Source organism: Carettochelys insculpta, chromosome 12 (assembly GCF_033958435.1).
Source record: "Carettochelys insculpta isolate YL-2023 chromosome 12, ASM3395843v1, whole genome shotgun sequence".
In the NCBI taxonomy this organism is placed as follows: domain Eukaryota; kingdom Metazoa; phylum Chordata; order Testudines; family Carettochelyidae; genus Carettochelys; species Carettochelys insculpta.
The window spans coordinates 25,328,385-25,356,316 of NC_134148.1; the positions used below are offsets into that span (position 1 = coordinate 25,328,385).

Here is a 27,932-nt window from a genome sequence, read left to right on the forward strand (position 1 = left end):
CCCTGACTTGTTGGGCCTGAAGGGGCAATTGGGGCCTAACTAAGTTCCCCGGGCTCAGGAGGCCCGTTTCTCTGTGGGGGGAGGAGGCATAAACCCCACTTCGGCCTGGTCCAAAACCAACGGCAGGCCTCCCCCCCTCACCATTTTCTGCCTCCCCTGCCCCCTGAGGGAATGGGGAGCCAAACTCGTCCTGTCACTGCACCCTGAAGAGGCAGCTTCCGAGAGGGGCCGAGGCAGAGACACGCGCCGCGGAGGGGCCCCGCGGCACAGAAACCCATCGCCACCCGGCTCCCGCGCGCCCTCCTCCCAGACCTCACCAGGTCGTAGTCCTCTTCATCATCGCACATGAAATCATCCTCCATGTCAGACATCTTGGCCGGAGGACGGGCGGGGGGGAGGGGAAGGAGGGGGCCAAGGGGAGGGAGGAGAGACCCGGAGCCAGCCTCCTTCTCCCACAAGCCTCCGCGGCTTCTGCCCAATGTGACTCGGCTCAGCTAGGAACCGAAGTTCTGTCCTCCCCCGCTCGCCCCGCCCGGCGAGACACGGAGCCGAAGAGCGGCTGCACCGAGCTTCCGCCCCTAGCCGCGGCTGTGCCCTTCGCAACCTGGTCAACCGGGGCTGCCTCCGTTCGGCATCGCTACACTCCATCACGCCGCGGACAGCCCTAGGGCCCGCCGACAATATAGCTCCCTCTTAAGAATCAGCGGGACCCATAGAGGTAGCAGCTCCTTCCCTCCCCCCGCCCCGGTACACTTTAAAGCACTGGGGTATTAGGCCCTTAGCTTCTCTAGTGGAGCAGTAGCGCCCATAAGGGCAGCACTCTTCCCCACTGCAATGAGGAGGACCCTAAGGAGAGGGCTGTCTCCTACCGTGAGAGCCCTTCCTGACAGTGCTTCTCCCCCGATGGGACTGGCGTATTTTGGAGCATAATTTTTGGTGGGCAAAGACCTGCTTCAGCAGACATCTGATGAAGAGGGTGTTTGCCCATGGAAGTTTATGCTCCAAAATATCTGTTAATCTATTAGGTGCCCCAGCACTTCTTGTTTTTGCAGATACAGAGTAACTTGGCTGCCCCCTATACTTCCCCCGCCCATTGTGTCCCCAGAGCCCATCATTGAGAAGCTCTGTGGTTTGTCCAGAAATGGGACGGGGGCCTCACAATGGCGTTGTGCCAAATAGGCATAAATGTAAGACCTTGAGATACAGAGAAGGTTATTCTGGGGTCAGTTATCCTAGTCTTATATCAATATATCAATGATTTCACTGGAGCTGCTCCTAATTTACAGTAGGGTGTGGGCAGAATGAGGCCCAGAGTTTCTTTGCTCTAAATTATCCACTGCACGTTTCCGGAGGCAAATCAACTAGCCCAAACTGGGGATTCAAGCTATTGCCCACTTCTCAGTTCAAAATGATTCATGTGCATTAACTGATTAATCAATAGTAAGAGGCTTTTGTGTTGTTTCCTTCTTTTGGTAACCTTTGTTAGCTCTGAGGTTTTTTATAGAGAATTTAAGCAAGGAATTTTTTCAGTAAAATTTCTTGAACTCTTAAGCCTTCTAAAGATCAAGAAAATTGGGCCCTTCTAAAATGAAGTAATTCACCATGCTATTTTGGGGAAAATTTTATAACATCTAAGCATTCTCTGGGTGTAAGCTCAAAAAAGAAAGTTTGCACAAAACGTATTTCCCACTAAATCTAAGATGTATTTCATTTACATAATGCCTTCCATTCTAAAGAAGCCTTCCCAAAGCACTTTTTAGGCAATATGTGTATAAAACACATATATAGGCAGACTTATTTTGGAGAGAGGGCATGAGAATGTCAATGCTTAGATTTAAAAGTATGGGAGGAAATTCATGGCATTGGTTTAAAAAAATAAGTGAATTTTAACTATCTCTCAATATGGTTTTGGTCTGTCTTCTCACATTTTTCACTCTTAGTGCATAGTGACTTCTTCATCCTCTCCACTTAAAAATTTAGATAAAACCACACATAAAACATGTATTATCACACCCTTTCCCATGGTTCTGTTTTGTAGGAGCTTTATTTTCCTTATTCTGTCTTAACATCTCTGGGCCTCTTCTGATGCAACTGTCCTCCTTCCCTCCCCCTGCATAAAGCATTCATCTACAGTAAACCCTCGATATACATGGCTTCAAGTTGCCTGACAACTGGGCTGCTGGGGGAAGGCCGGGGAAAGTGGCTCTTAACTTGCCTGGTGGGTTGTTCAGTTTCCTGGTCCGATAGTGGAGGGGAACTGGAAACCAACCAGCAGTCTGGTTCCCATCTCCTCCACGACTTGTGCAAAAATTTGAGTTATGTGGGCATTGCAGGACCACAACCCCACATAACTTGAGGGTTTCCTGTATTGACACAGGGAAGGAGATATTCTGGTAGTGCCTTTTCTTCCCCTGCCACACTATATTCTAAAAGCTAACCTATTATTCTTTATTGTTATTTTTTATAATGGCAGGAGTGTGCTAGATGAGGTTTGGTAGATTTAGGCAGCACTCTACAACTCCCATTACTTCCACACAGCCACCAAGCAATACCAGTTGCTGTGCCAAGCACAGCCTGTTTTTGATTCGTGTGAATCAAGAGGAGGGAAAACACCTCAAAATTCTTTTGACACGTCATAATACAAAGTCAAAGAAGGTATGAAATCACTCACTTTTAGCACACTGTAAAGTGTATGATCTTTTGAATGATTATTGTTGAAATAAAGGATTATACAGTGACAATATAAAGTGAAAACATTAGGAAGCAAACAAATGCTATCCTTTAAAATATATGACGTGTCATGCTAATAAATAATAGAAGACATGACATTGCTTGATATGCATGTACTGTGTATTTCTGTGTATTCGTTTCCCTTTCATGTATGTTTTTCTTTTTTTTACTTAATTTACACCTCTTGACTAACAGATCTGTGGTCATAGTTCCATATATTCCAAATCTCATATGTTCATGCCTACTGTGCTGGAATTTTCCCCCTTAATTTATACAAAATAATTTGTGGTATTAATTGGTTTCAATATGTGTTTATTTTCTCTTAGTTTATGTTATTTCAATTCATATGGTCCTTGGTTTGTGGTGCTTGCATGGTGTTTTAAGAACCTGTTCCTACTCTGGAATTTAATTTGGGGTGTTGCTGTCTTACTTTGATTTATTGTTTAGCTCATTCATAATAATGTACCCATGCCTTCAGGAATGGATACTTAGAAATTAGAGGTTACTAGTACTGGTTGACCATCTCTAGTCTGGCATCGTTGGGACCTGACTGGTGCAGAATGAGAGAATTTGCCAAATCATGGGAGGTCAATACTGTCTAGCTGCATTACCAACACTTCCTCTGCATACTGAGTTAGTAGAAGACATTTGTGGGTAAATTAGAGCTAAATAACAGCACAAAATACTGAGAGCCATGATTGGTGTCCATAAACAGACTGTGGGAACAAGGAAAAACTTGGCCACACCCATGAAATGTAGAGATCTAGCTCAGTGGTTCCCAACCTTTTCTGTAACAAGGCACATTTCAATGAGACAATGGTCTGCTCCTACTGCAAATCTGAGAAAACATCACTGTGATGGATGTATTATCACATGAAAATATACCTCCTGGAGGTCGAGGGCTGAAAACCAGCCCCTCTGTTGTAACGCTGGAATGACAATGGTAAATGTAACTGTGTGGAATCATTGTGTCTTCACAAATTCGTTGAGTCTGCAAAGATTGAGAACAGGGCACCCCCTCCCACACACACACAGTTTTTCTTTTGGGTTAAAAATAGCAGGAATGGAAAGAACCCTTTTCCTGAGTGCAGGTTCCACTGTCCCTAACCTCTCATAGTAAGTGTAGTTCGTAAGGCAGGGGTCTGCAACCTGCAGCTCTGGAGCCACATGCAGCTCTTTAAGGATTTCTTTGTGGCTCCCAATGCTATAACTGCAAATAAAAACCAAAAAACCCCAAAACCCAACCTCCTGATTATTTTCAATAAACGGTGAACATCTGAAAGCCCAAAAATGAACAACTCCAATCTAAATATGTGAGTTCAAAACATTGGATAACTCCCTTTAGCATCCTCCAAAGAAAGAGAAAGTTTGGGAGTGAAAGTCAGGAAGACAGTAGTACAAACACGTAAAGTATGAGGAAATAGAATATTGATATCATTAAAAATCATTGTGTGTGCGCTGTTCTTAAAATAGGGGTTACAAAAAGTATGGTTTGATGTTATTTATTAAGGACCATCTTGTATTCACATGCCTTGCAGCTCTTGAATTATTGAGTTTTTTACTTAATTGGAAAAAAGGGCTCTTCTTGCTATTTTGGTTGCAGACCCCTGTCCTAAGAGGTTCCTGAAAAAGGACAAGGTAGGTAGATGGGAAGGGTGACTGGAAGGGAACAGGATAGTATAGCCTGAGAAGATAATTTCTAAGGCCCATTTGTTGGAGGTTATGGATGTTCATTTGTTGTAGACGGGGCATAGGTGATCTTTGAATAGTGGGATGGTAACATGTAGTGTGGCAATTGGTGGGAGGTCTTCGAGGCCCTGGACCAAAGCTTCAGATTTGTTTATAGGGTGGTGGAAGGTGTGGCCACTCACGAATGTTCCTTCTAATTTTTTCCCCCATCCATATGCAGAATAAATTTTGTTATGTGCACTGAGGCATGTGTGGATGTGCACTACCAGTAGAAACACATGCAGCTGGCTGTGGGCACTCTGTTAATCAGCTGGGTGGCATTTGAAGCTCTCCTGGACCGCTGCCCAAGTGCTGAGCTTACAGGGAACAGGGAACACTGGCGCTGACCCAGTTGTTTGGCATCATCTTTGTGGTTTTTGCCTTTTTTGGTGTTGATTTGACTCTGGTTGTATGGTCTTTGCTGGATATAGGAAGGGTACTGGTGTCATTGGTAAGGTTGGCACCATATTGTATCCTCCTGGTTGCTGGGGTGTGGATTCCAAGGGAGCAGAAAGTCGCCTGTGAATTCTTCATGGTGTGGAGGATGTCATTGTTTTCCTCTGCAAGTAGTTTTCCCTATCAAAGGAAAGATCCTCCACTGTGGATTGAATTTCACATGGAAATATGTTGGCTTCAAACCAAGAGCCTCACGATGTGACGACCACCATTGCAGTAGATCACACTGAGGTGTCTGCTGCATCCAGTGCTGCCCATAGGGCTGTGTAGGTAATGGTTTGGACCTCAGACAGTATTACATGAAATTGTGATCTTTTGGCCACTGGGCTATCATCAATAAAGCTTAGGAACTTGGTGTAGTTCCTGTGCTCATACTTTCTCAGTAATGTGGAATAATTGGAGACCCCTAAGCTGATAGGGTGGGAGAAGAAACATAGACTCTCCATCCAAACAGGTCTAACCTTTTGCATTCTCCATCTGTAGGTGTGTATCTGAAATGCTGCAGCCTGCCAGGCTGTCTGGGCAGCTTTCACTACCAGTGAGTTTGTGGTTGGGTGCATGAAGAAAAATTCAGACCTGTTGGATGGGACATAATATTTACAGTCAGCTCTTTTAGGAGTAGATAGGATGGAGGTTGGTGTCTGCCACACAGTTCTCTTAGTAGAGGGAGAAGCTTATAGGAGGTCTGTAAGCTCATGCTGTGTTTGACACCTCCTCAAGAGCTGTTCTCACTTCTGCAGCGTCCATTTTGAACAGATCTTGGAAGTGTGAGAAGTCATCTGCTGATGTTGGGGTATTGTTGCTTCATCTGGGGAGGAGGAGGAGGAATATGCTGGTGATGAGACGCGCAGGTGGGAGGAGCCGGTGTAACGCCCCGCCGCTTATCTCGCATCCTTCTAGGCCGCTGAGCTGCGGCTGACCCGGCAGCATGGCTCAAGCCCTGCCCCAGCACCCGGACCTGGGCGGGGAGGAGGCAGGGCCCCGGCCCGCAACCCGGAAGGGAGGGAGACGTTCCCTTGTGCCGTGAGAGCAGCCGCCGCCGCCCGCCCGCCCGGCTCCGCCAGGCCGAGGATGGCCTCGGACGCCCCCGCCACGCTCCTAGGCCAGCTGGCGGAGCAGCCCAGGTGGGTGGGGCTGGCCGGGGGCCGGCCCCGTTCGGAGAGCCTCGCCCGGCCTGCGGGCGGAGCCGGGGCCGCTGCAGCTAGTGCTTTGCCTGGCTGCGGCCGGTGCTGAGGGCGTAGGACGCCCCGGTGCAGGCTGTGTCCGGCCTCTCCTGTGTCCTGCAGGCGGGGCCGAAGGGGGCAGCTCCCCGGCCCTGGATCCTGAGCCCTTTCACTGGCCCCAGAACCAGGGCGAGCAGCCTGTCGGCATAGGTGCTAGGACCAGGGCGTGGGGGCTGCTGCTGGTGCATCCCCGCTCGGAAGCGCTTTACATCATATGCTGGGGTGCCAGTTTGGTTCGGAGGCTTTCAGCACCCCACCAAAACTGTGCCGGCCCCCGCAGCGGCCACTTTGGGAGCTACACCCCGCCTGTCCCCCCGCCCCATGGCCCTACCCTGACTTTGATCCACTCCCCAGAGTGGGAGGGAAGTCAGACTGGTCTCCCTTTCCAGCCTGCTGATAGCTAGATGGAAAGGGGGATTAAGTGCAAGCCAGCATGCCTTTGGGAGAGACTGGCAGCGGACCCCACCAGTCCAGTCCTCTTTCCATCTTCCAAATGTGAGAGGGGAGGAGACTCAAAAGGAGTTCAGGTTTCCCCAGTTCCTCTTCCACTGTGGCGGTGAGAGTGGAAGGGGAGGGAGCAACCTTGTCCTCGATCTTTCCCTCTCTCTGCCCTCCAAGCCTCAACCCTGTCATTCTACAAGTTCTGAATAGTGTGAAGCCACCTCCAAGAGCAATGCAAATTTACCCCACACCTCATTTCCAATATTCCTTAAGGAGAGGGACCAGCGCTCTCCCAAGCCCCTTAATCTAAGTTCTACTGTGATGGGAAGTGACACTGGGAAAGCTAAATCTCATTGTGCAGCAGCAGAATACCTACCAGCAAGTCTAGTAAACATCTGTATTTATGCTACCATTAAGGGAAAAGGTGTTTTCTAAATTGTTCCTTCCCCAATCAGATTAAACTGCCTTTTGTTTGATATTTATTTACATATAAAGGCCACCATATTCAAATTTGCATGTGCAAAACTGAAGCAAATGGAAGTTGAGCTGCTCGGTGACTCTGAAAAATCAGATCTGATTTAGACACAAATGTAAGTAGCTATGTCTCAATATCCTGGTCAAAGTTTACAAATAGATGACACATTCATTCTTCTTGCTTACAAAACACATCTTAAGGTATAGAAACAGAGAGGGAGCTGTGCTAGTCTATACACTATCAAAGCAAAAATTTTGCTAGTCTTTAAAGTGCTACTTGGCTGCTTTTTATTTGAAGGTATGTCTGCTCTTAAAATGCTCCAGTGGCACAGCTGGGTACTGTAGTGCTTCAATATAGACACTACCTGTGCCAGGGGAAGGATTCTCCCTTGAGAATGGGTAATCCTCCTTCCCTGAGAGGTGGAAAATTTTTCTGTTGACCTAGCACTGTCTACACATGGATAGGCTAAAGTTCCAGGGGTGAGTAAACTTTTTACATTGGGCTCCATTTTTCATCCCTGCAATTAGCAGTTGTCCTTACCCCCACCTGTCTAATGTAATCTGAACTGAGAGAAATTTAGGTTATGTTCATATTGGGGGTGGGGGGGAACTTTCGGCATGTGTGAGGCTGAGAATGTAAAAAAATGCCATTAATTAGTATATAAATGTGAATACGTACACATTGTACCTTATATTTATATATATAAAAGTAACATTTCACCATTTTTAATGAGATGGATGAGCCTGACACTCAGCAGACAATCATGCTGTTCCCCCCCTTACAAAATTTCATGCCCCACTGAGGGGGTCTGCCCCCCCCCCATTCACACCTCTGGGCTAAACTATGGTGATCAGTCACAGAGGGGTAGCCGTGTTAGTCTGTATCTTCACAAAACAAAACAGCAGTCCTGTAGCACTTTAGAGACTAACAAATAATTTATTAGGTGAGGAACTACTATGGAACAGACCCACTTCTTCAGATCTGGAAAGTTCTGAATTTTTTTGTATGCTGCCTTTTTTGTATGATGAGCAGGAACGTGGATTTTTCACACTGCTGACTGATAAAATTAAAATGAGCTACTGTAGACCAGGCCTCTGAGAATAAATTAGCCTAAGAACAAGCACGTAACTGGGATTTATGTATAATATGTTTATGCTGCACTTTTGTTTTTAAAACTTTTGTCACTCAAGGCTGTGAAACAAACACCCTCCGAATGACAAATGTTTTAACAATGCATGAACTGTGCTTTGTGGGCATGAGAGGCTCTCCAGGGCCATGTCTATACTACAGCAGTCTTTCGAAAGATGATTTTCTGGAAGATCTTTTCTGAAAAATCATCTTTGGGAGGATTGCATCCACACACAGAATGTGGCCCGGAAGAGGTATCTCTCCTTTCAAAAGAATGTGTCCACCCAGCCACAGCTGGCCTTTCGAAAGAACGGGCCAGAAAATGCAGCAGATGGGTTCACGTGGCTGGAAAGCCCCTCTGGGAATGCCAGCCACGTGCTTCCTTAAAGGGCCCCTCCCAAACACATGCTGCTGTGGCCTGCCAAGCTGTTTACAGTGAAGCTCAGCCATTGCCCAGATCTGACCCTTGCGTTTGAGAGCCTCGGTCCCACAGCAACTGCAGACCCACAGGATTGCCCTGGCTCACCTGCTGGCCATCTTGTTGGCAGCCGTCCTCTGTCTTCTGCAGTGCTGGAGATCTGGCCCTGGGTGCCCCAGCCCACTACTGCTCCTGCTGTGCCTCCCCCTTGTGCCATCTGGTGCATGTGGACCCACCCTGCAAGCTCCAACTGGGGAGACCAGTTGATCCTGGCTGAGTGGGATGATGTGCAGTGGCTGCAGAACCTCTGAACGAAGAAGGACGCTGTCATGGAGCTCTGCCACTGGCTCGCCCCCCTGGTCCTCCAACTCCAGGACACCTGGATGCGGCCGGTGCTCTCTCTAGAGAAGCGTATGGCCTTCGCCATATGGAAGTTCCCCACCCCAGACAGCTACTGCTCCATTGGGCATCAGTTCAGTGTCAGCAAGTCCACTGTCAGGGCTGTTGTCCTCGAGGTAAGACATGCTCTGCTCACTGGCCTGGCACAGGGAGGGGTATGTGGGGCAAGGGGAACCCTCGGGGGCTGGGGACAGGGGTGGGGTGGGGAACCAGTGAAGCCACATCCTGAGGGACCGTGACGCCCTCCCCATACACAGACCCACTGCCGGAGACGCGGCCACATGGGGGCCTGGGAGGGGGTAGGGGTGCGGGCACCCCGTTCATGCCTGTGCTCCATTCCCTGCAGGTCATGAGAGCCATTAACCAGGTGCTGCTCTGGAGGCTTGAGCAAGTTGGGGACTTGGATGCGGCCATCACAGACTTTTCCCAGTGTTTTGGATCAATCGACAGCATGCACATCACCATCAGGGCCCCGGACTACAGAGCCAGCTGCTGTGTGAACAGAAAGGGCTGCCACTCCGTTGTGCTCCAGGCATTGGTGGGCCAGTTTATGGACATTTATGTGGGATGGCCAGGCTGGGCACATGATGCATGCATTTTCAGGAGTTCCACCCTGTCTTGCAGGATGGAGGCTGGGACCTACCTCCCTCAGTGGGAGCACACCACTGGGGATGTTACCATGCCCCTCTGCATGGTGGGTGACCCGGACTACCCCCTGCAGCCCTGGCTTATGCGGCCATACACGGGCCACCTCACCCCCTCCAGGAGCTTTTGACTGGCTGGCTCACACGGGCATGCTACCCCATCGAGTGTGCTTTTGGCTGCTTGAAGGCCAAATGTAGGTGCCTCCTGATGTGCTTCATTGTTCGGGTGGAGAACACCTCCCAGGTTGTGGGGGTCTGCTGTGCCCTCCACAACCTCACTGAGGCCAGAGAGGATACTTTCCCCAAGGCAAGATGGTCTAGGCCAGCCCTGGATAGGAGCAGCCCCTGACTTCCAGGGGATGCATGCTGGGGGTGCACTCTGGGGTTCAGTGTTGGGTCGGGTACCAGGTCCACCGCAGCAGGCTCTGAATTTGGGAAGGCCTCTGGGAGGCTTTTGCTTGTGGGCCAGAGTGACCCTCACTGCAGGGCACTCCCACCCATCTATCCCTTACTGCTCCCCCCCTCCCCAATAACCAGGGACACATGGGTGTTGCAACTATTAAACTTTACTCAAATATAGGGACTTTAAAAAAAAACAAAACCCTGCACATTTAACTGTATACACTGGTGAACTATATACGTGGGGGCAGGGATGTCTCAATCTGGAGGGGGTTCTGGGTCAGGCGGGGCATTATTTCAGAGAGGGTGTAGAGGGCCACTCCACGACAGTATTCCACCTGCCTGGATGCTGGTGGTGTTTGCATGCCAGGGGTGCACGCCTGGGTGGGATGTCTGGAGGTGGGCTGTCGTCTGTGTACCCTGTGCCTGGAGGGCCCCTGGGGGCTTGTGGTGTTACTGGCTGCTAGCCATGGCCTTGATCCAGCTGTGGTGGGTGGGTGCAAAGATGTGGATGTCAACAGCCTGTGTGCTTGCTGCCTACAAACTCAGCTTCCTGCTTGAAGGGTTTCTGGGTCCCTGCTGCTTTAAGAGTGGCCAGAGGCAGAGACCATAGAGCCCTGATGGTGCTGGCAGGGGCATCTCCACGCTCCAGTTGGCCAGTGCCATGGAGGACCCCTCTTTTGAAAGAGCAGGCCATGGAGCATCTACATGCACTTGCTTCAAAAGAATTTTTTTGAAAAGAGGCGCTCTTGTTGATCCTGGAGCAGAAAAGTGCTTCAGAAAGAAGAGCAGCTTTCCTTCGATTTATTTATTTATTTATTTATTTGAAAGAATGCATTTTGTGTGCAAATGCTCCACAGGATCTTTCCAATTTTTTTGAAAGATCTCGCTAGTGTAGACACACCCCTGGTGAGAAAGCTGCTTTCCCTTCCCTCTTTGGGGTGGCTTTATATTTTTTGCTGGGAGAATTCTCTTTGCCAGGAAGAGCAGTGCTATAAAGATGCTCTAAGTGTAAGCTAAAGAGGCATGTTGGATACACACACGCAAGGAAATGCATGCATCACACATTTACATCAGTTCTAGAATCTTCCAGCAAACTTCCCCATGGACAGTAGCATATTTGCAAGAGGCATTATCGTGACTGATCCAGAAAAGGAGTTGTGGAATGATATGACAAAATTTGCAGATGATGACTGAAAGACAGGCTAGTCAAGACTAGAGAAGAATGTAAGGAAATGAAGTAGACATGGGAAATGAGAACATTTAGGCCATGTCCATATGAGAAGCATCTGTCAACAGATGTCACTGTTGGAAGAGATGACCTGGCAGGACCTCTGTCCACAGATTGCATCTACACATAAAAGCAGCTCAAAAGAGTAAGCCGCTCTATCAGCAGAGAGCTGCCAGAGTTCTCGGCCCTGTCAATGGAATGGCCCACCAGAAGCTCTGCAAACAGGGCAGCTCAAAAACTGGAAGTCTTGTCTGTCAACAAAAAGGGCCCTGGAGCATCAATACAGCTGCTTTCTCGACAGAACGCTGTTGAGAGAGGTATTATGTCTAAATGGGGAGAGGTGTAACAGTGTCGGCAGATGTGTGGGGTTTTGTTAATGAACTGTCAATAAAGCACATTTTGTGTGTAGACGCTCTGTGTTTTTTCCCAACAAAAGCCCAGTTTTGCCAGAAAAAGCCTCTTGTGTAGATGTGGCCTTATTGTTTTAATAGGGTAATATTCTTTGAAACAAGGTAGATAAACTCATGCTTCAAAAATAACAAGCAGTCCTCTAGCACCTTAGAGACTAACAAATTTATTAGGACATGAGCTTTCATGGCTAAGATCTACATCTGAAGGGAGAGAAAGCAAGAACCTTTCCCTCCATCTCATTGTCTATCTGGGGTTTCTTGCATGTTCCTCCAAAGTATCTGGTACTGGCTACTTTCAAGACAGAATTCTGGATTCCATTAACCATTGATCTAATCTAGCATGACAATTCCTATGTTTTCATTTGTAAGCAGTTGAAGTGAACTAACAGACAGAAAGGTCTAGTAAGTAATTCAGAGGGAGCGGTATCCTGCACAGCTCTTTGCCTAGAGAATCCTTGCTTTGCTAAAATATTCAGGATGTGGATCAAGACAATGGTACAACATTTATGAAGCAATACAAACTGAAGTTAATCTAATGTGAGCTGTCATATCTCTTTGTGTTGCTACTTGTGATCACTTTTTGCACTTACTAAAATGTGAAGCTCAAGGCTAAAGTTAGAAATCCTTTTGGGGCCTGACACAGCATTTGTTCTTAGGAGATGGGCTACAGAATGCAATGGATTGGCACATTTTTTGAAGCAGCATAATAGCTGTTTCGTGACACTTTAAAATGTTGTTTCTCCTTTATTCTTACTCGATTTCTTGCACTTCAGCTTTCTATTTACTGCTGCTTTTAAGGAAGGTTAGTGGGCTGATTTGTACCCAACATTGCTTCAAAGCTGTTTTGATGTGACTCATTGTCATGTCAGATAGTCTGAGAAGTAGCTGTGTTAGTCCGTATATTCACAAAACAATAAAGCGAACAAGCAGTCCTGTAGCACTTTAAAGACTAATGTAATATAATTTATTAGGTGATGAACTTTCATGAGACAGACCTGCTTCTTCAGATCTGGAAAATTCTGCACTTTCCAGATCTGAAGAATTAGTTCTGTCCCACCAAAGCTTATCACCTAATAAATTATATTATGTTAGTCTTTGAAGTGCTGCAAGACTGCTTGTTTGATTTTTTTGTATTGCCATGTCAGGTCATTATAGCTTCTTGGGCTGCACTAGGATGATGCTTTAGCTCCTTCTTATCCTCCATCCTCCCACTCACCGTTTTTGGTGTGATACTGCCAGGAATCACTTGTTTATAAACAAACAGAGGGAGCTAATATTCTTCACAGTCCTAGGAAACCATGACTTTTCAAATCTTTATTCAGAGTATGGCTGTGTTATGTTTTCTAATGCATTCCTTCTAAAGGATTCCTATCTGCATTTCAGATTGCTGGAGCTGAAGAAGATGTTTATTTCTAAATTTGGATCGGCTCCCAAGTTTTACGCTCGTGCACCAGGGAGAGTCAACTTAATAGGTAAAAAGAAAGTTATTCTGTCTAAATTTATGGTAGATTCCACGTATGCAACCTAAATGATTGTGAACTTTTTTATTTTTGGTCAAGGGGTACCTGTGCTTGACATTAAGTCATAAATGGGAAGGAGAACATATTGCTTCATTAGCTATTAACTGTAATATTACAACCTGTATTTCACTTTAAGGTCAAAGTTCAGGGCAGCATCTTTATTTAGGATATAATTAATTTTATGTTTTAAGTGCCATCTTGAATATGGATGAACTTGAGGACACAAATGCTTTTCTGAATTAGTGCCTAAAAATATTTTTCCTGGTTGAGTTTCAGGCTCAGCTGGTTTTTGCAGCTCAGCATCAGTGCAGGTCTGCAATGGAGGAGCTACCACTGGAGATTGTAAAATGGTATCATGAAATCAATCCATGTCTTTTCTCACCACTACAGTTTAAATCTTTGGACATGGTGACACACCCGGACACAGACTGGTGTGCTTTAATGAGAACTGTAAATGTTCTACCATAGTTTTCACTCCCTTGTTCTGCAGAAATGCCACACAGTTGAGACCACAGAGATTAGACTGGGAAGTTGATCTGGAGGGTAAACATGATTATTTCATGCTTATTTTTTAAAAAATTAGGCTTAATTCTGGAGACACACATTTTTATATTATGGTGATGCCCTTTTTTGAGTTCAGTTCCCTGTATAATTAGAATATGATGACTCAGCCTGTCAGGCAGCTTTCTGTGTAAAAGGAGTTTTTTGCTGTAGATCATGGCAAATACATTGTAGTAGAGTTATCAAAACAAAAAGCAGTCAAGTAGCACTTTAAAGACTAGCAAAATAGTTTCTTTAAAGTGCTACTTGACTGCTTTTTGTTTTGATAGTGTATAGATTAGCACGGCTTCCTCTCTGTTACTGTGTAATAGAGTTCTTAGTGGTCTAGCGGGTAGTGCACCTAGTATCACCTCTCTACAGAAAGGTCTTTCTGAGGATGGATTAATCTTCTCCTCAGGTTACAATGTCCCTGGCATCTTCCTCTCAGAGGAGGAGTGAGAGTGGAATGTGGCTTATGGGTCACCTACCTCAGGGTGGAGAATCCTGGATCTTCTGGCTCCACTGGCCAGTGGTGCTGGATGATTTGCTGAGAGCTATTGAATGAAACTGTAAACCCAGTAATAGAAACCACTTTAAGGTGCCACATCTTTATTTCTAGCACCTAAGCCACGGGCTGCTTATGAGATTCAGAAGTGTCTAACATCTTGGAGTTCCCTCATTACCATTACCCTCTCTGGATCACTTCCTACCATTTGTCTCTCCTTCACGGTGCCAATAAAATGTAATAAAAGAAAAAAGAAAGAAAACTAAACCTTCAGCCCCAACGGGGCTCAGTGTGTATTCCTACTTCCACAGGGAGGCTTTTTCAGTACTCTTGTCCAGAAGCCCTAAGCTTAGGTCTGTCTTCCTCCCCAACTTCTCACTGACTGAGGGTATGTTTTGACTAGGAGAATAGGTCAGATTTACTAAATATAAGCATATAGTGGCTGAAATTGCAAAATCGAAGGTGACTGCCTTTAGTGGGGATGTAGGTTGACAGAGTGCAACCTCAGTTGTGTGGTTGCCTTTGACATGAAGAGTGATGCTCTGTGGGTAGCCCTTGCACAGTTCCTGCTGCCCCTTTTGCATCCTGTGTTACATGCACAGAAAGCACACTAAGGACTTGCCAGACACCCACCACATCTGCAAGAGATGCAGCAAGGACTGTCACTCTCGTGTGGGTCTTCATAGTCATAGTAGACGCTGTAAATGAAGTCCTCAATTGAAACTATAAAGGCTACTACTACTGCTATACACCCAGTGCCTGAGGGACCAAAACAATGGAGTGGGTGCTTCTGTGTACATGTTATCATCTTTCTATAATCCATTCATTTCCTTTCTCCCTCCTTGCCTGAAGGCAACATGCTTTTTTCCATGGTTATCTGCACAGACACCAGAACATGGACCCTTTTTTTGTATTCTGTATTTTATGGAAAATATTATTGATAATTTAAATATTATTATTTCCCCCCCAAAAGTCCAGATATGAGATGACAAACAAATTTCTGCATAAGCCTTATCCAGTGGGTAATGAATCATTCAGGGAGGAGAAGTCATTGTAGAAATGGAAATTGCATATTTCATCTATCTTTGCTGTATACTAATTACAAGTGGAATGGAAATAATTTAACTTCCATATTTTGCTAATTTTACCAGTTACATATCAAGCACAAATAGTCTTCCTACCAGTTAACAGTCCACCTTGTAATTTTGCTGAAGAACCTAAAAGTTTAAAAAAAGAAATTTACAAGTAATTATAGAAATTTAAAGCTTATGATGGTTTTGTGTTCTCTTCCATGTCACTATATAAAAGTCAAATGGCATAGGGCCAAGGACAGATTGCTCACTAGAAATACATCCCTTGACAATGATTCACTATATTTTGAGATCTATCATTTAGCCGGATTTGAAGCAGGTTGATAGTGCCATATTAATCTTATAGCAATGTACATTTTTTAATCAAAATATTAAGTAGTACCAGTCAAACATCTTACAGAACTCTATTATAGTATCTTTGGCTGTGTCTATACTACGAAATAGAATTGAATGTAAAGGGGTTAGCTCTACATTAAATTATCATTGTGTTCACTGTAAATGTCATTAGCTTGATTTAGTCTGCCCTAATATCGATAACAAAATGTCAGTATTAACTGATGGGTATAGGATCAATCTTGAGTCTAAAATGTTGAATAAAGGGTAGTGTGGAAGCATCATGTCTTTCATTTGAATTTATTAACCTCCACAAGTGTCCTGTATGTATCCCACAAAGCTATGCACTGCACCTGGCTCCCAGCTTCCTGCTACTAGTGGGAGCTGGGAAATAGGCCAGGGCTTCTGCCCTGTCAGTTTCCCAGGTCCCACAGACTGGGGAAGCCAGGAAATAGACCAGGGCTGCTGCACGGTCAGTTTCTCTGGTCCCCCAAGCTGCAGGGTTCTGGGAAACTGACAGCGCTGCTGCACCTGGCTCCTGGCTCAGAATGTGAGGCTGGGGGAAATCTGGGATAGGTTCCCACAATGCACTGGTGCAGCAGTCGATGTTTGGTGATTTCAGCATGAAGGGAATATGTCGAATTTGTTGGGAGCCTGTGGGAGGTAAAGATACTTAAAATCGAATTAAAAAGGCATTATAAAATTGATTTTAATAAATTCAAATATATCTTGTGGTGTAGACATAATTTTTATCAATCAAACTTGTCATCTTCTCAAAACAGTTATCAAGCAAATTAAGTAGGATGTGTGAAACTTAATTTGCTTCTTTTAGTGGCCCCATTAGTGACAGATTTCCCTCTTTCCTTCATCCCCACCCCACTGTATAAACCCTGGATTTTAATTGTCTACTCGAGATCAGGCAAAGTGGGTCTTATCCACAAAAGCTCATTACCCAATAATAAATTGGTTAGTCTTTAAGGTGCTACAGGACTGCTTGTTATTTGTGAAGTTACAGACTAACATGGCTACCCCTCCGACTTTAGTAACTACTGTTTGATGTATGTCCGAGATACTAGTGTGAAGGAAAGGATATCATCATCCTATGAGGATGATACATTAATTTTTTTCTGTTCCCAAATACAAAACAGAAATATTTATTGAACACTTCTGCCTTTTTTGTTACTATTATTATTAATAATAATTCTACAATTTCCATCTAGTAAGGGACCAATACTATTGTCAGGATTCTTTTTGTTCCAAATATACTTAAAAGCTCCTTATTGTCCTTAACACTACTAACCTTAGACTTCTCCTTGTGTTCCTTTGGTTCCTTTATCCATTGTCTACGATTCTTAGCTTTTGACTTATATTTATGGCTATCATCTTATTCCGTCTTGCATTAGTTACAAGTTTCATTATTGTTTTAATTTTTTTAATAGCTGCCTTCATTTCCTTGTAATCCATGTAATTTTTAACTGATAAGGCCTTCCTCAATTTTGGGCTTTTGGGACATCTGGTAATGTGTTCTTAAAAAGAATCATTCCAAAATGCTGTTAGTTTTCTGTTGTTTTGTTGTTTTCTAGGAGAACATATAGATTATTGTGGATATGCTGTGCTCCCTATGGCTATAGAGCAAGACATACTTATAGCTGTTGAACCAGTAAAAACTCAAGTTCTCCAACTAGCCAATACAAACCCTTTGTACTTGTGAGTATTTATTTACTTATTTCTACTGATTTATTATGCACTCATAATCTAATTGTAACACAGTAGCAAGCTCAACATGTATAAGACAAATGTAAACCAATATGAGGGTCTTCGGAAGTGCAACATCTGTTTGCAGTGTGCGGACAAATCTTCAAAGAGCAGAGTGCTACCTACTGCAGTACCAACAGTACTTCCTTTGGAAACCCTCTGTTGCTCGAAATGTTCCCTTCCAGACACTGGTCAGTCTGGCCCTGCTTAGCTTGTGAAATCTGACAGACTACCAGCATGAGATAATGTACTTAGAGATCAAGTGTACAAAATGTTACAGCAAAGCTGTATGTGAATTTCTAAAAATACTATGTTTTCTCTATGGTACAAAATCCAATCCGCTGGAATGTCACTGGTTCTGCTTATGCTACATATATACTTTCTGAGATGTACTACTTTTCTCCTCCACGTCTCTGTTCAGATTTCTGCAATACAGCACATCTCTCAGAAGGCACCTTTGTCCTACAAAATTCAGAAACGTGAGGGGGGGAAATCCAGAATTGCAATAGGTCTGTGGTCTAAGTTGCTTACCATTCTCCTTAAATTCAGGTGTGACATGTCTTCCAGGGCCACATTAGGGAGTAGGGCATATTTGCAGGAGAAAAGTGTTTTCATAAATGCCGAATGAAGCAGTGACAGAATATTTAAGCACTTTGACTAGAAATAAGAACCTAAATAGCTCTAACAACAAGTGCAGTTGATGCTGAGCCTGGAATTATAGTTCCTGAATTTAAATAGCATGCACAATCAACATATCTTTGTAGCTCTTTTGGGTTCCATTTGAACTCATGGTTTTGGCTTGGAAGGAGAGCTTTCTGCATACAACAGAGAGTATCTCCGTTTCACTGTTGTCTTCCTGATTATAAGCAAAAAGGAACATATTTCAACACTTTTGAGCATTATGCTATCAACAATTGCCTTTGAACAGCTGTCTTTTTACCAGTCTGTTGCAGAGCTAGGATTTATGCATATCTGAATGAAATGTATGTGTCCTTTGCTAACGAGAGAGAACCACAAGTCTCCATAGAGTTACCCTTTCTTAGTTCAACTTTGATTTTGCAGACTGCTGAAATGTTTCACTATGTTTCAAACCTGTTCCACTCTGGAGAGTTCATAACAGGGAACATATTGCATAGAGTTACTTTTTCAGATTATAAAAGCTTCTCCTCTTGCAAGGTGCCCTTTGATATCAGTTGCACCAAAGGACAATTTAAAATCTGTGCAACCTTTTGAGGTAGCACTAGTCTCATGCCACCATAGTAAAGAATATGAGGGTAGAGACTGTCTTGACAAAACTTCAAAGGGATTGGAGAATTACTACAGGATAATAGCCATCAGCTGGGCTCTATCCCCTGGCACAGTAAGAAGGCATTGTATTCAAGAACTGAAAGAGTCACTAGTTAGAGTGTGTCTAAACTTGAGATAACAGACTGAAGCTTCAGTAGACAAACTGATAAAATTCTCCTGCAGAGAGAGAAATAAAACTGTCCAGAAGATATGAGATTTAAATTAAATTTAAGTTTAAAAAAAAAAAACCACCTCTACAACACGTATATTTCTCACTGTATGAGCAAACTCCTCTATAAATTCTGGAGGCTAACTTTGCAGCAGAAATTAATTTTTTGCAAGCGTTCTTTGACAGTGTCATCATGGATTAAAAAAAGATGAATATTGGTTTCATCAATCTGTGTCCTAATGAGAAAAAAATTGCTAGTGACAAGTTAAATATATTGGATGATGTATGAATGAGTAAGGTGCCCTAGCTGTGTGTGTGCAAGGGTAGAGGTATGTACTGATAAGCTGGCTGATTGGATATGCCATGGCAAACCTACTGTACCGCATCAAAACAAAAAGCAGTCAAGTAGCACTTTAAAGACTAGCAAAATAGTTTATTAGGTGAGCTTTCGTGGGACAGACCCACTTCTTTTTTTTTTTTATTTTTTATTTTGCTAGTCTTTAAAGTGCTACTTGACTGCTTTTTGTTTTGATAGTGTATAGACTAGCCCGGCTCCCTCTCTGTTACTACTGTACAGCATGTCACTGTGCAGCTTCTGTCTACATTGGATATGTCTATGCAGCATTTTGGAACAAACAGGAGCAAGCTTCTCAGCCAGTGTCAATAGACATGGTCTGGCAGGGCTCCTGCTAACGGTCTAAAAATAACCATAACAGTGTTTTGAACATTGGGCTCTGACTGGAGCCCAGGCTGCATTTTGGAGCAAATGGGAGTCAATCTTCTGAATCTGTCAACCACATCTGGGAGGCTTACTGTCCCTTGCTCCAAAATTCTGCATTGAAAGTTTCAGTGTTTCTGTTTATATACAAGTATATCACTTTCTGCTACACTGTCTTTTCTTTAGTAACAGAGAATAAGCTGTGCTAGTCTATACACTATCAAAACAAAAAGCAGTCAAGTAGCACTTTAAAGACTAGCAAAATAGTTTATTAGGTGAGCTTTTGTGGGACAGACCCACTTCTTCAGACCATAGCCAGACCAGAACAGACTCAATATTTAAGACACAGAGAACCAAAAACAGTAAGCAAGGAGGACAAATCAGAAACAGATAATCACGGTGAGCAAATCAGAGAGTGGAGGGGTGGGGGGGGAAGATCAAGAATTAGACTGAGTTAAGTATGCAGACGAGCCCCTATAGTGACTCAGAAAGTTCACATCACGATTTAAACCATGTGTTAATGTTCCAAATTTGAATATAAAATTGAATATAGATTGAATATAAAAATTTATATTCAAATTTGGAACATTAACACATGGTTTAAATCGTGATGTGAACTTTCTGAGTCACTATAGGGGCTCGTCTGCATACTTAACTCAGTCTAATTCTTGATCTTCCCCCCTCACCCCTCCACTCTCTGATTTACTCACCTTGATTATCGGTTTCTGATTTGTCCTCCTTGCTTACTGTTTTTGGTTCTCTGTGTCTTAAATATTGAGTCTGTTCTGGTCTGGCTATGGTCTGAAGAAGTGGGTCTGTCCCACAAAAGCTCACCTAATAAACTATTTTGCTAGTCTTTAAAGTGCTACTTGGCTGCTTTGTGTTTTCTTTAGTTTGAGTTTTAAAGGTGGCCTGTAAATCAAAATTATAAACTTCACATTAGCAATGAGGGGAAAATTCTGCTGCTTCCTGCTTGACTACAAAGGGTTCTATCTGACTTGACAGTTGAAAACCAAGTGGAAATAGCCCTGTGGAAGCTTGCAACATCAGACTGCTAAGGTCAGTCAGGAATCAACGTAGAGTGAGTAAATCTACACTGGGGGCTTCTGTGATCCAGGACAATCCATACGCTTCTGCTAGGAAGAATAGTGGCTCTAGGAAAGGTGCAAGACATAGTGGATGGCTTGGCTGTGGTGGGGTTCCCTAAATGTGGTGGGGTGGTAGATAGAATGCATACCCCTATTGTTATGCTTAAACAAAGCACACAAGATCTTGTATAGGGGAAAAGGCAGTAACCCTGAATTTATTGAGAATACAACAGTAGCATATGTTTTTCAGTCACTCACACACACAGACCGCATACACACACAGTCCCACCAGATGATGTTTTAGTTACCAATCCAGAGTCCAGGTCAGTCTAGTGGCCAGCTAGATTGATCACAGAGTGGGAGCAGAGCCTTGTCAGTTGCCATCTGATGCTGTCCTGGAGTTGGTGGCAAGATGAACCAAAAGTCCCATGGCAAAGCACCCTGCTTTTATAATCCTTTTCTCTGTTGAAGTCTGTGGATTCCACTGTGTCAGTCTGTAATTGGTATGTTGTTTTTTTTTTTTATATCAGTCATTCCCAAAACATCTCCAAAAGACTCATCCTGTAATCAGTTGTCTTTAGAGATGCCTGCTCCATGCCTTAGAGTCGTCAGTCTGCCAATCTGATCACTTCTTGTACTGATAGTTCTTCTCTGATGCCATTGTCTGTCTTCACCCATGCTCACCCCTCCTTTCTTGGCCATCTGGCTCTGAAGATAACCTTTGCACCTTTATCTCGACAAGAGACATATGGCACTTTCACACATAAACAATTTTTACAAGGACTTTTAGAGAAAAGCATTATACTGCCGTATGTCATATTGGCAAAAGCAAAGGGCATTATAAATCAAACAGTTAAAACTTCAGCCTCCAACATTCCTCTAATCTCATTAACATAGACACAATATCAAAACTCTAGCTCTTTACCTACTAAGCTGCCTAAACTTGAAGAACTAAATTAAGCAAAAGTTAAACTGTTAACATGTTACCTTACATCGCTATACTACTAAACATAAAATATGAATATAAAAGGTTGGCACTAGACCACCTTGCCAAACAGTTCATAAACTGCTAGTGGTACTTCTTGATAGTGTTGAAAGTGCTGGTGGATCACAAGGGCTGTTTCACTGACATCAGCATGAATGATTGGGAAAGGTGCATGACTCATGTCTCTTCAGAAATCAGTAAGAAGGAAATTTTCTTCACAGACTGGAAAGTTACTACTGGGGACATTGAAATACCAATAGTTATCCTTAGAGACCCAACCTACTCCTTGCTCATGTGGCTTATGAAGCAGTACACAGGAATCCTGGACAACAGTAAGGACCCATTCAACTACAAGTTGAGCAGGTGCAGAATGGTGATAGAATGTGTCCTTTACCATTTGAAGGCATGCTTTTGCAGTCTATTGACTAGGTTAGATTGCAGCAAAAGCAGTATTTCCATTGTGACTCCTTGCTGTGTGCTCCATAATATCTGTGAAAGTAAGGAGGGGGTGAGTTTCTGGCAGTGGAGGTGCGGGAGGCAGTCAGGGCAGATCACCTAGCCACCAATTTTGAGTGGCCAGACATCAGAGTAATAAGGACAGCACATTGAGGAGCACTGCAAATCAGGGAGTCTTTAAACCAGTTTCACACATTACCGGAGAGTGATATGACAGTTATATATGTTGTTGTTAACAAAATGTCCCCTGCTGTAGACTGCTGGCCTCCCTAGACACAATTGACACAAACAGTAAAGACCCTTTCCTTCTGAAATCCTGCATTTTTAGTTAGTAAACACAGGTAACAGAGACAAAAAGGGATTTCATGGCATGAGTTCTGATCGGGGAAGGTGGTATGGAGGGTGCAAGGGCAAGTGGCTTATTACAGTCCCCCTGTGTAGCATTCAAAGCTCTGAATGACATCCTTCTGATCAAGGAGACATCCATGGGAGTTGAGTGAAAGGCTACCTGCATTCTATCCCCTCCATTCTAGGATGCCTGGGAGAGAACATTATGGAACTTGGTGAGGTAGACAGGTAGTTTATCGTAGGGTGCCGGGGACTCTGTGCTACAGATGCTGTTCCTGCACCTCTATTGTGTGTCATCAGGTCTGTTTGCTCTCCCACAAGCCTCAGTGCCTCAGCTGGCATTTTATGCTCATGTTCCTTACATGCTCTTCTCTCCTCTTGTTCAGCATGTGTGATCTCTAACATCATTCTCTTCTGCGCATTCATTTGTGTCCTGTTGGTGTGTAGAGATTACGTTTGCTCAGCAAACATTTCATCTTGCATATGTTTCTTTCACCTCCTGATCCTATGATAGCCTAAACAGTGGTGCACCTGTGGGACTGGGTGACAATGCACCCATTGCAGCTACATTGTGGAAAAGGAACAAAGGCAGACTTTAGAGAGGATGCATTGTAAAAAGAGGTTAACTCTTGCGCAATGAATGAAATAGTGCTCTGCGCAAAACACGTGTTATGTACAAGGCCAAATTTATCATTTAAGTGCATATCAGGCGGGTAGAAGACACAACATGGCATGGGGCAGCTGGACTTGGTTTGGTGGCAGGCATGGTAAGCAACAGGTTGGGATTCTTGCTCTTTTGCCTCCGGTTTGAAAACGTGTGACAAAGTGCTTGCAAAGTACAGCTCTCGTTGATGTCTTCTGGTGTTTGTGTTTGCGGGGGAAGGGCACATTCATGAGGGGCCCTGCAAAGGGGATTGGGGAGACAGGTGGGTTTGCCCAGGCTCATATGGCCAATGTACATCCCTCTGCTCCCATGTGACTGCAACTCTCCTTTCTCACAGTGACCTGGTCTCTGGGTTAATCCCTTCCAGCAACCATGATCTGAGAGGAGATTGGTTTAAAAAAGGCCCTGGGTGTTGGTGAATTTGGCTCCCCCACTTGCCTGCTGAGCAAGCAGGGCAATAAACTTGTGATTTGCTGGGGGGATGAACAAATGGAGATGAATTGCCTCAGTGCTATCAATTACATAGAGCTTCCTCTAATTCATCCATGTTGCTATGGACTATGTCAGTCTTCTCTGAATCAAAGAGCATGATAGGGAGTGGATGCTGACTGAGGACAGATCTATGCTATAGTGGAAGGTTGAATTAAAGTACACAATTACAGCTACATTAATTACGTAGCTGGAATCAGTGTACCTTCATTCGGGCTTCCACAATATCTTCATGAAGGGAGGTGACTCCCCTTACTCCTATTGAGGGGCAAGAGTACTGGTGTCCTGTAAGTTCAATCTGGCACGTCCCTACTAGGCATGCTAAACTGAACTCCAGAAGATCAACCAGGGCATGTTCATTCTTCCCTGTAGTGAAAACATTCCCTGAATCTGCCCAGAAACCTGGACCATATAAGAATAAGGCAGGCCTCCCCAGAAACCCTCTTGTAGCAATGTGCAGGGAGGATTTCTGTTCCATCTGCAGATATTAATAAGCTTTTCCAGGGAGACCCTGCTGTGTAGGCAAAGTGGCTGCCCCTGTACCCCTCAGAGCAGATCAACAGATAAAACCAATTATATTTACCCACCGTAGCATGGTTACAATGTGCGCTCACCAGAAGCGCTGTCCCCACCATCAGGGCGCAGTCTGGGAGTGGATTGGCTCCAAACTTTAGAAAAGGTCATGGGTGTCCGTGAGACTGGATCTTCCAGTTGCCTGCTGAGCATTCTCAATTGGAGTATTGTGCCCTCATCTACAGTTTCCTCCTCATTGTTGCCTGTGGCTGCCAGAACAGTCGCTTCAGAGGTATCCAGAGACAGCTTTGGGACAGTGGTTAGGTCTCCTGCCCCAAGAATCCCATGCAGCTCCTCACAGAAATGGAGTTTTTGAAGATCTCACCCAGATTGACCATTTGCCTCCTTTGTCTTCTGGTAGGCTTGCCTGAGCTTCTTTATTTTTGTGTGCCACTTCTGGTTGTTCCTGCTTTACCTTTTCCCACCATGCCTTGTGCAGTTTTGGCATAGATATCAGCATTTCTTCGGCTGCTTCTGAGTTCTGCCTAAATTGATTCCTCTTCCCGCACAGCAGTCAGATCCAGTATCTCCTGCACGCTTGACGCTGGAGCTTGTTTGCAACTCTGAGCATTCAGGGTTAGGTGTGCTGCTTGGCTCGCCATGCTGGTCAAAGTGGAAATGAAATTCTAGCTTTTCCAGGGTTTGTTCTGTGTACCTGGGAGTACAGCAAAGTTGAAAGTGCTGGCCAGAGTGGTCACATTGGTGCGCACCTCCAGGAATCTTAGAACGTTGACATTAGCAGTGCCGTGTCTGCACTATCCCCAAATTGACTGTGCAAGGTTGAATTTAGCGCTATGTCTCTCATCGAGGAGTACAGAAAATTACTTTAAATGCCCTTTAAGTCATTGGGAAGCGCTTGGTGGTAGGGGTTCTTTGTTTATATAATCAACTGAATACAGCTAACATCAACCTAAATGTGTAGACTAGACATTATTCCCTTTCTACTATTTCTTAAACCCCTTATATCACCCGAACTAACAGCCTTCCCCATCTTGGTGTTAACTACCTACCAACATTTTAATGTTGCCTTCTTTACAACGTCCATTAAACAGTACAGTTGTGTATAGCTGAGCTTGAAATCATAGCAAATTGTATATCATAATGCAAGTTATAATGTTCCTTTTAAGTCTTTACAGCACTTGGGAGTTAATGTTAGAGTTGAAGACACAAATGAAAAAACAAAATTAATGACTTCTAAGCATGAGAGTTGAAACTGTGTCCTTGGCTAGAATTAGTCCTAAATTCCAGATTAGATTTGCAGTAACCAAGTACAGTGCCAGCAAGGACTGAAAGTTCCCCCCATCCTGGAATCAGACTCTCTGAAAAGGGAGCAGAGGTTCTGGCACTATTTCATGCCAGTCAGGAGAAAAAGGGCTTGATTAAGCAGAGAAATCATGCTACTTCAACAGTATGGGTCTATTTCAAGTGATGCAAACTCCACTTTGTCATTATCTACTATACATTTGAGACAGTTGGTCTGTCTGTGTGTCAGTTCATCTGTTCATGGATCTGTTCAAGAACATCTCCTAAACAGAAACAGCTAGGACCACCAAATTTGCTGTGCAGCTTCCTCTTCTCCTAATTTAAAGGCAGGAAAGGGTTTGGTTTTGCCAAGAAAATGGGATATGTCTGGAATGCAGATGTTTCTCATAAAATGCTATGGGAGGAGTCTGCTAGTAGGCAGAGTTAATCTGCAGAATAACCACTGGAGGTGAGCACACCTGAAAGACAGTTGCTGGCTTTAAATGTCACTGGGCCACCATCCAAGGGTAAGCTTCCTGTGGTGGTGATGGCCGTGGTTGCCATCCACCTTCGGCTCACTCCATACCCCACAGTGGCAGCCTAATCCGTTCAGTCTCAGCATTGGAAAGGAGGAGAGGAGACCAGGTGGTAGCACAGCCTCTGCCAGCCCCAGGAGCAGCTGCTTCTGGCCAGCCGGGCAGCATGGCCCAGCCTTAGTGGATGGCTCCAGGGAACTTCTGCTGCCACCAAAGGAGTGCACCCCTGGGTGGCCCTGGGAGGCTGGCACCAGAGCAACACTGCCCTTGTTGCAGTGGGCAGGCTCTGTTAACCCCTCCTTCCCCACCCTCAACCTCCCAGGCCCCTGCCCTGACTCCTGCAACCACATTCCTGAGCACTCCACCCCTGCCCTGACTCCTCTGCCCTCCCCACCCCATGTGCTGAGACCCCCAACACCTCCCAGCCCCCTGCCCTGAGTCACCATGAGGTTCTGAGTAATTCTGGGTAAGTCCTCTGTTACAGTGTTTCTTGATTTTATTTGTTGACGGAACCCTTTTAAATGTGAAATATTTTGCAGAACCCCATTCTCAGGCTTTACGTACCACGGCCCACAAACCCACCATCATCTCCAGGCTTTTACCTGCCTCAGTCCCCAAATCCACTGGTAAACACTACTCTGGTATCACTATGAAGTTGTGTTTATACTGTACCACTAATGGTGTTCCTATCGGGAAAGGAGAATGAGCTGTGCCAGTGTAATACACAACTCCTTTATATTGGTATATCTGAGAGCCCACTAGGGGTTGTGTTGACATAACTATTTTGGTTAAAAAAAATCAAAACAACAAATCACACCTCTAATGGATGCAGTTATATGGGTGCAAAAACTGGAGACCAGGCCTCGACCAGTTGAGGAAGCACACTTTGTAGCCTAGAAGAATGTAATGGTGCACCTGCTACTTCATAATATTTGGAAAATGTTTGTTGGATCAACCAAATTGCCTTTGGGAAATGCTGCTACTACATAACTCCTCTACACATGCCGATGCAGTGCAGATTGTCACTTGGAAGCCCCAGTTTAGCCCCCTAATGTTTGGAAAACCAACATTAGCTTTTGCTGGCAATGTCAATACCTTTGCCCTTTGTGGGCTTGGGCCTCTGTTACACAGACAGCATCAGCTGAACCCAGTTATGTGGTATAAGTCTGACTCATTTATAAATAATGTTCACTTCCTTCTGAATAATGCACATGCTCTCTGGATGGAACAGATGCAATATGGGCTTATTTGCAGGTGCATTAAAATAATGGTAAAAAGTCATTTAGCCACAGTATTTAACGCAAGAATAGTTTATTTGGTATTCAGATTTAGGACTTATACCATTTTAAAGTGAATGAGCAGTAAAACATTCAGTCTGTGTCTACACTAGCTCCCTATTTCAAAGGGAGCATGGTAAGTAGGGTGTCAGGAGATTATTAATGAAGTGCTGTGCTGCATATGCAGCACTACATTATGCTAATTCTCCCCCACGGCAATTTCCAAGTGTTAAGCTTTGAAGTGCCAGCTCACGTGTAGGAGTAAAGGGACTTCAAAGTTGCCCAGGCATGTCGAAGTACGGGCGGCCTAGCTGAGGCTACACGCGAGCTGGCACTTCGCAGTTTTAACACTTGGAAGTTGCCATGGGGGAGAATTAGCTTAATGAAGCACAGCACTTCATTAATAATCTCCCGACACCTTACTTACCATGCTGTCTTCGAAGTAGGGAGCTAGTGTAGACACAGCCTCAGAGAGTTATCATGGATGACATACCTCTTAACTTCACAGTATAAAACAGGTCACATTTGATGTATAAAATATGTCAGCAAGAGAGGCTATTGGAATTACAGTATGCAAATATATTAAGTTGTTTGGGGTATCCAAAGCAGTACATTCAGGTCTGCCTTGGTGAGCTGCCACTCACATCAAGATAATCCCTTATGATTATGAAGGC

General features: G+C 44.5%; 2 protein-coding genes across 7 annotated transcripts in view; one reads left to right on the plus strand and one right to left on the minus strand.

The window, feature by feature from the left end:
* The window catches only part of COPS2 (COP9 signalosome subunit 2), a 31,297-nt gene extending 30,904 nt beyond the window's left edge, over nucleotides 1-393 (minus strand). For both annotated transcript variants that reach the window (XM_075006764.1, XM_075006763.1), the window contains exon 1: nucleotides 318-393. In XM_075006764.1, the coding sequence (XP_074862865.1) occupies nucleotides 318-371 (54 nt within the window). In that variant the 5' untranslated portion in view covers nucleotides 372-393. The remainder of the gene's footprint in view (nucleotides 1-317) is intronic.
* Nucleotides 394-572: 179 nt separating this feature from the next.
* GALK2 (galactokinase 2) overlaps nucleotides 573-27,932 on the plus strand; it is a 99,164-nt gene continuing 71,804 nt past the window's right edge. The window contains exons 1-3 of one of the 5 annotated variants that reach the window (XM_075007230.1): nucleotides 573-718; nucleotides 13,066-13,154; nucleotides 17,255-17,378. In XM_075007230.1, coding sequence (XP_074863331.1) covers nucleotides 13,085-13,154; nucleotides 17,255-17,378 — 194 coding nt within the window. In that variant the 5' untranslated portion in view covers nucleotides 573-718; nucleotides 13,066-13,084. Of the gene's footprint in view, nucleotides 719-2,638; nucleotides 2,656-5,909; nucleotides 6,039-9,517; nucleotides 9,537-13,065; nucleotides 13,155-17,254; nucleotides 17,379-27,932 lie in introns of those variants that run through there. The other 4 variants (XM_075007231.1, XM_075007228.1, XM_075007229.1 and 1 more) reach the window with 4 other exon arrangements.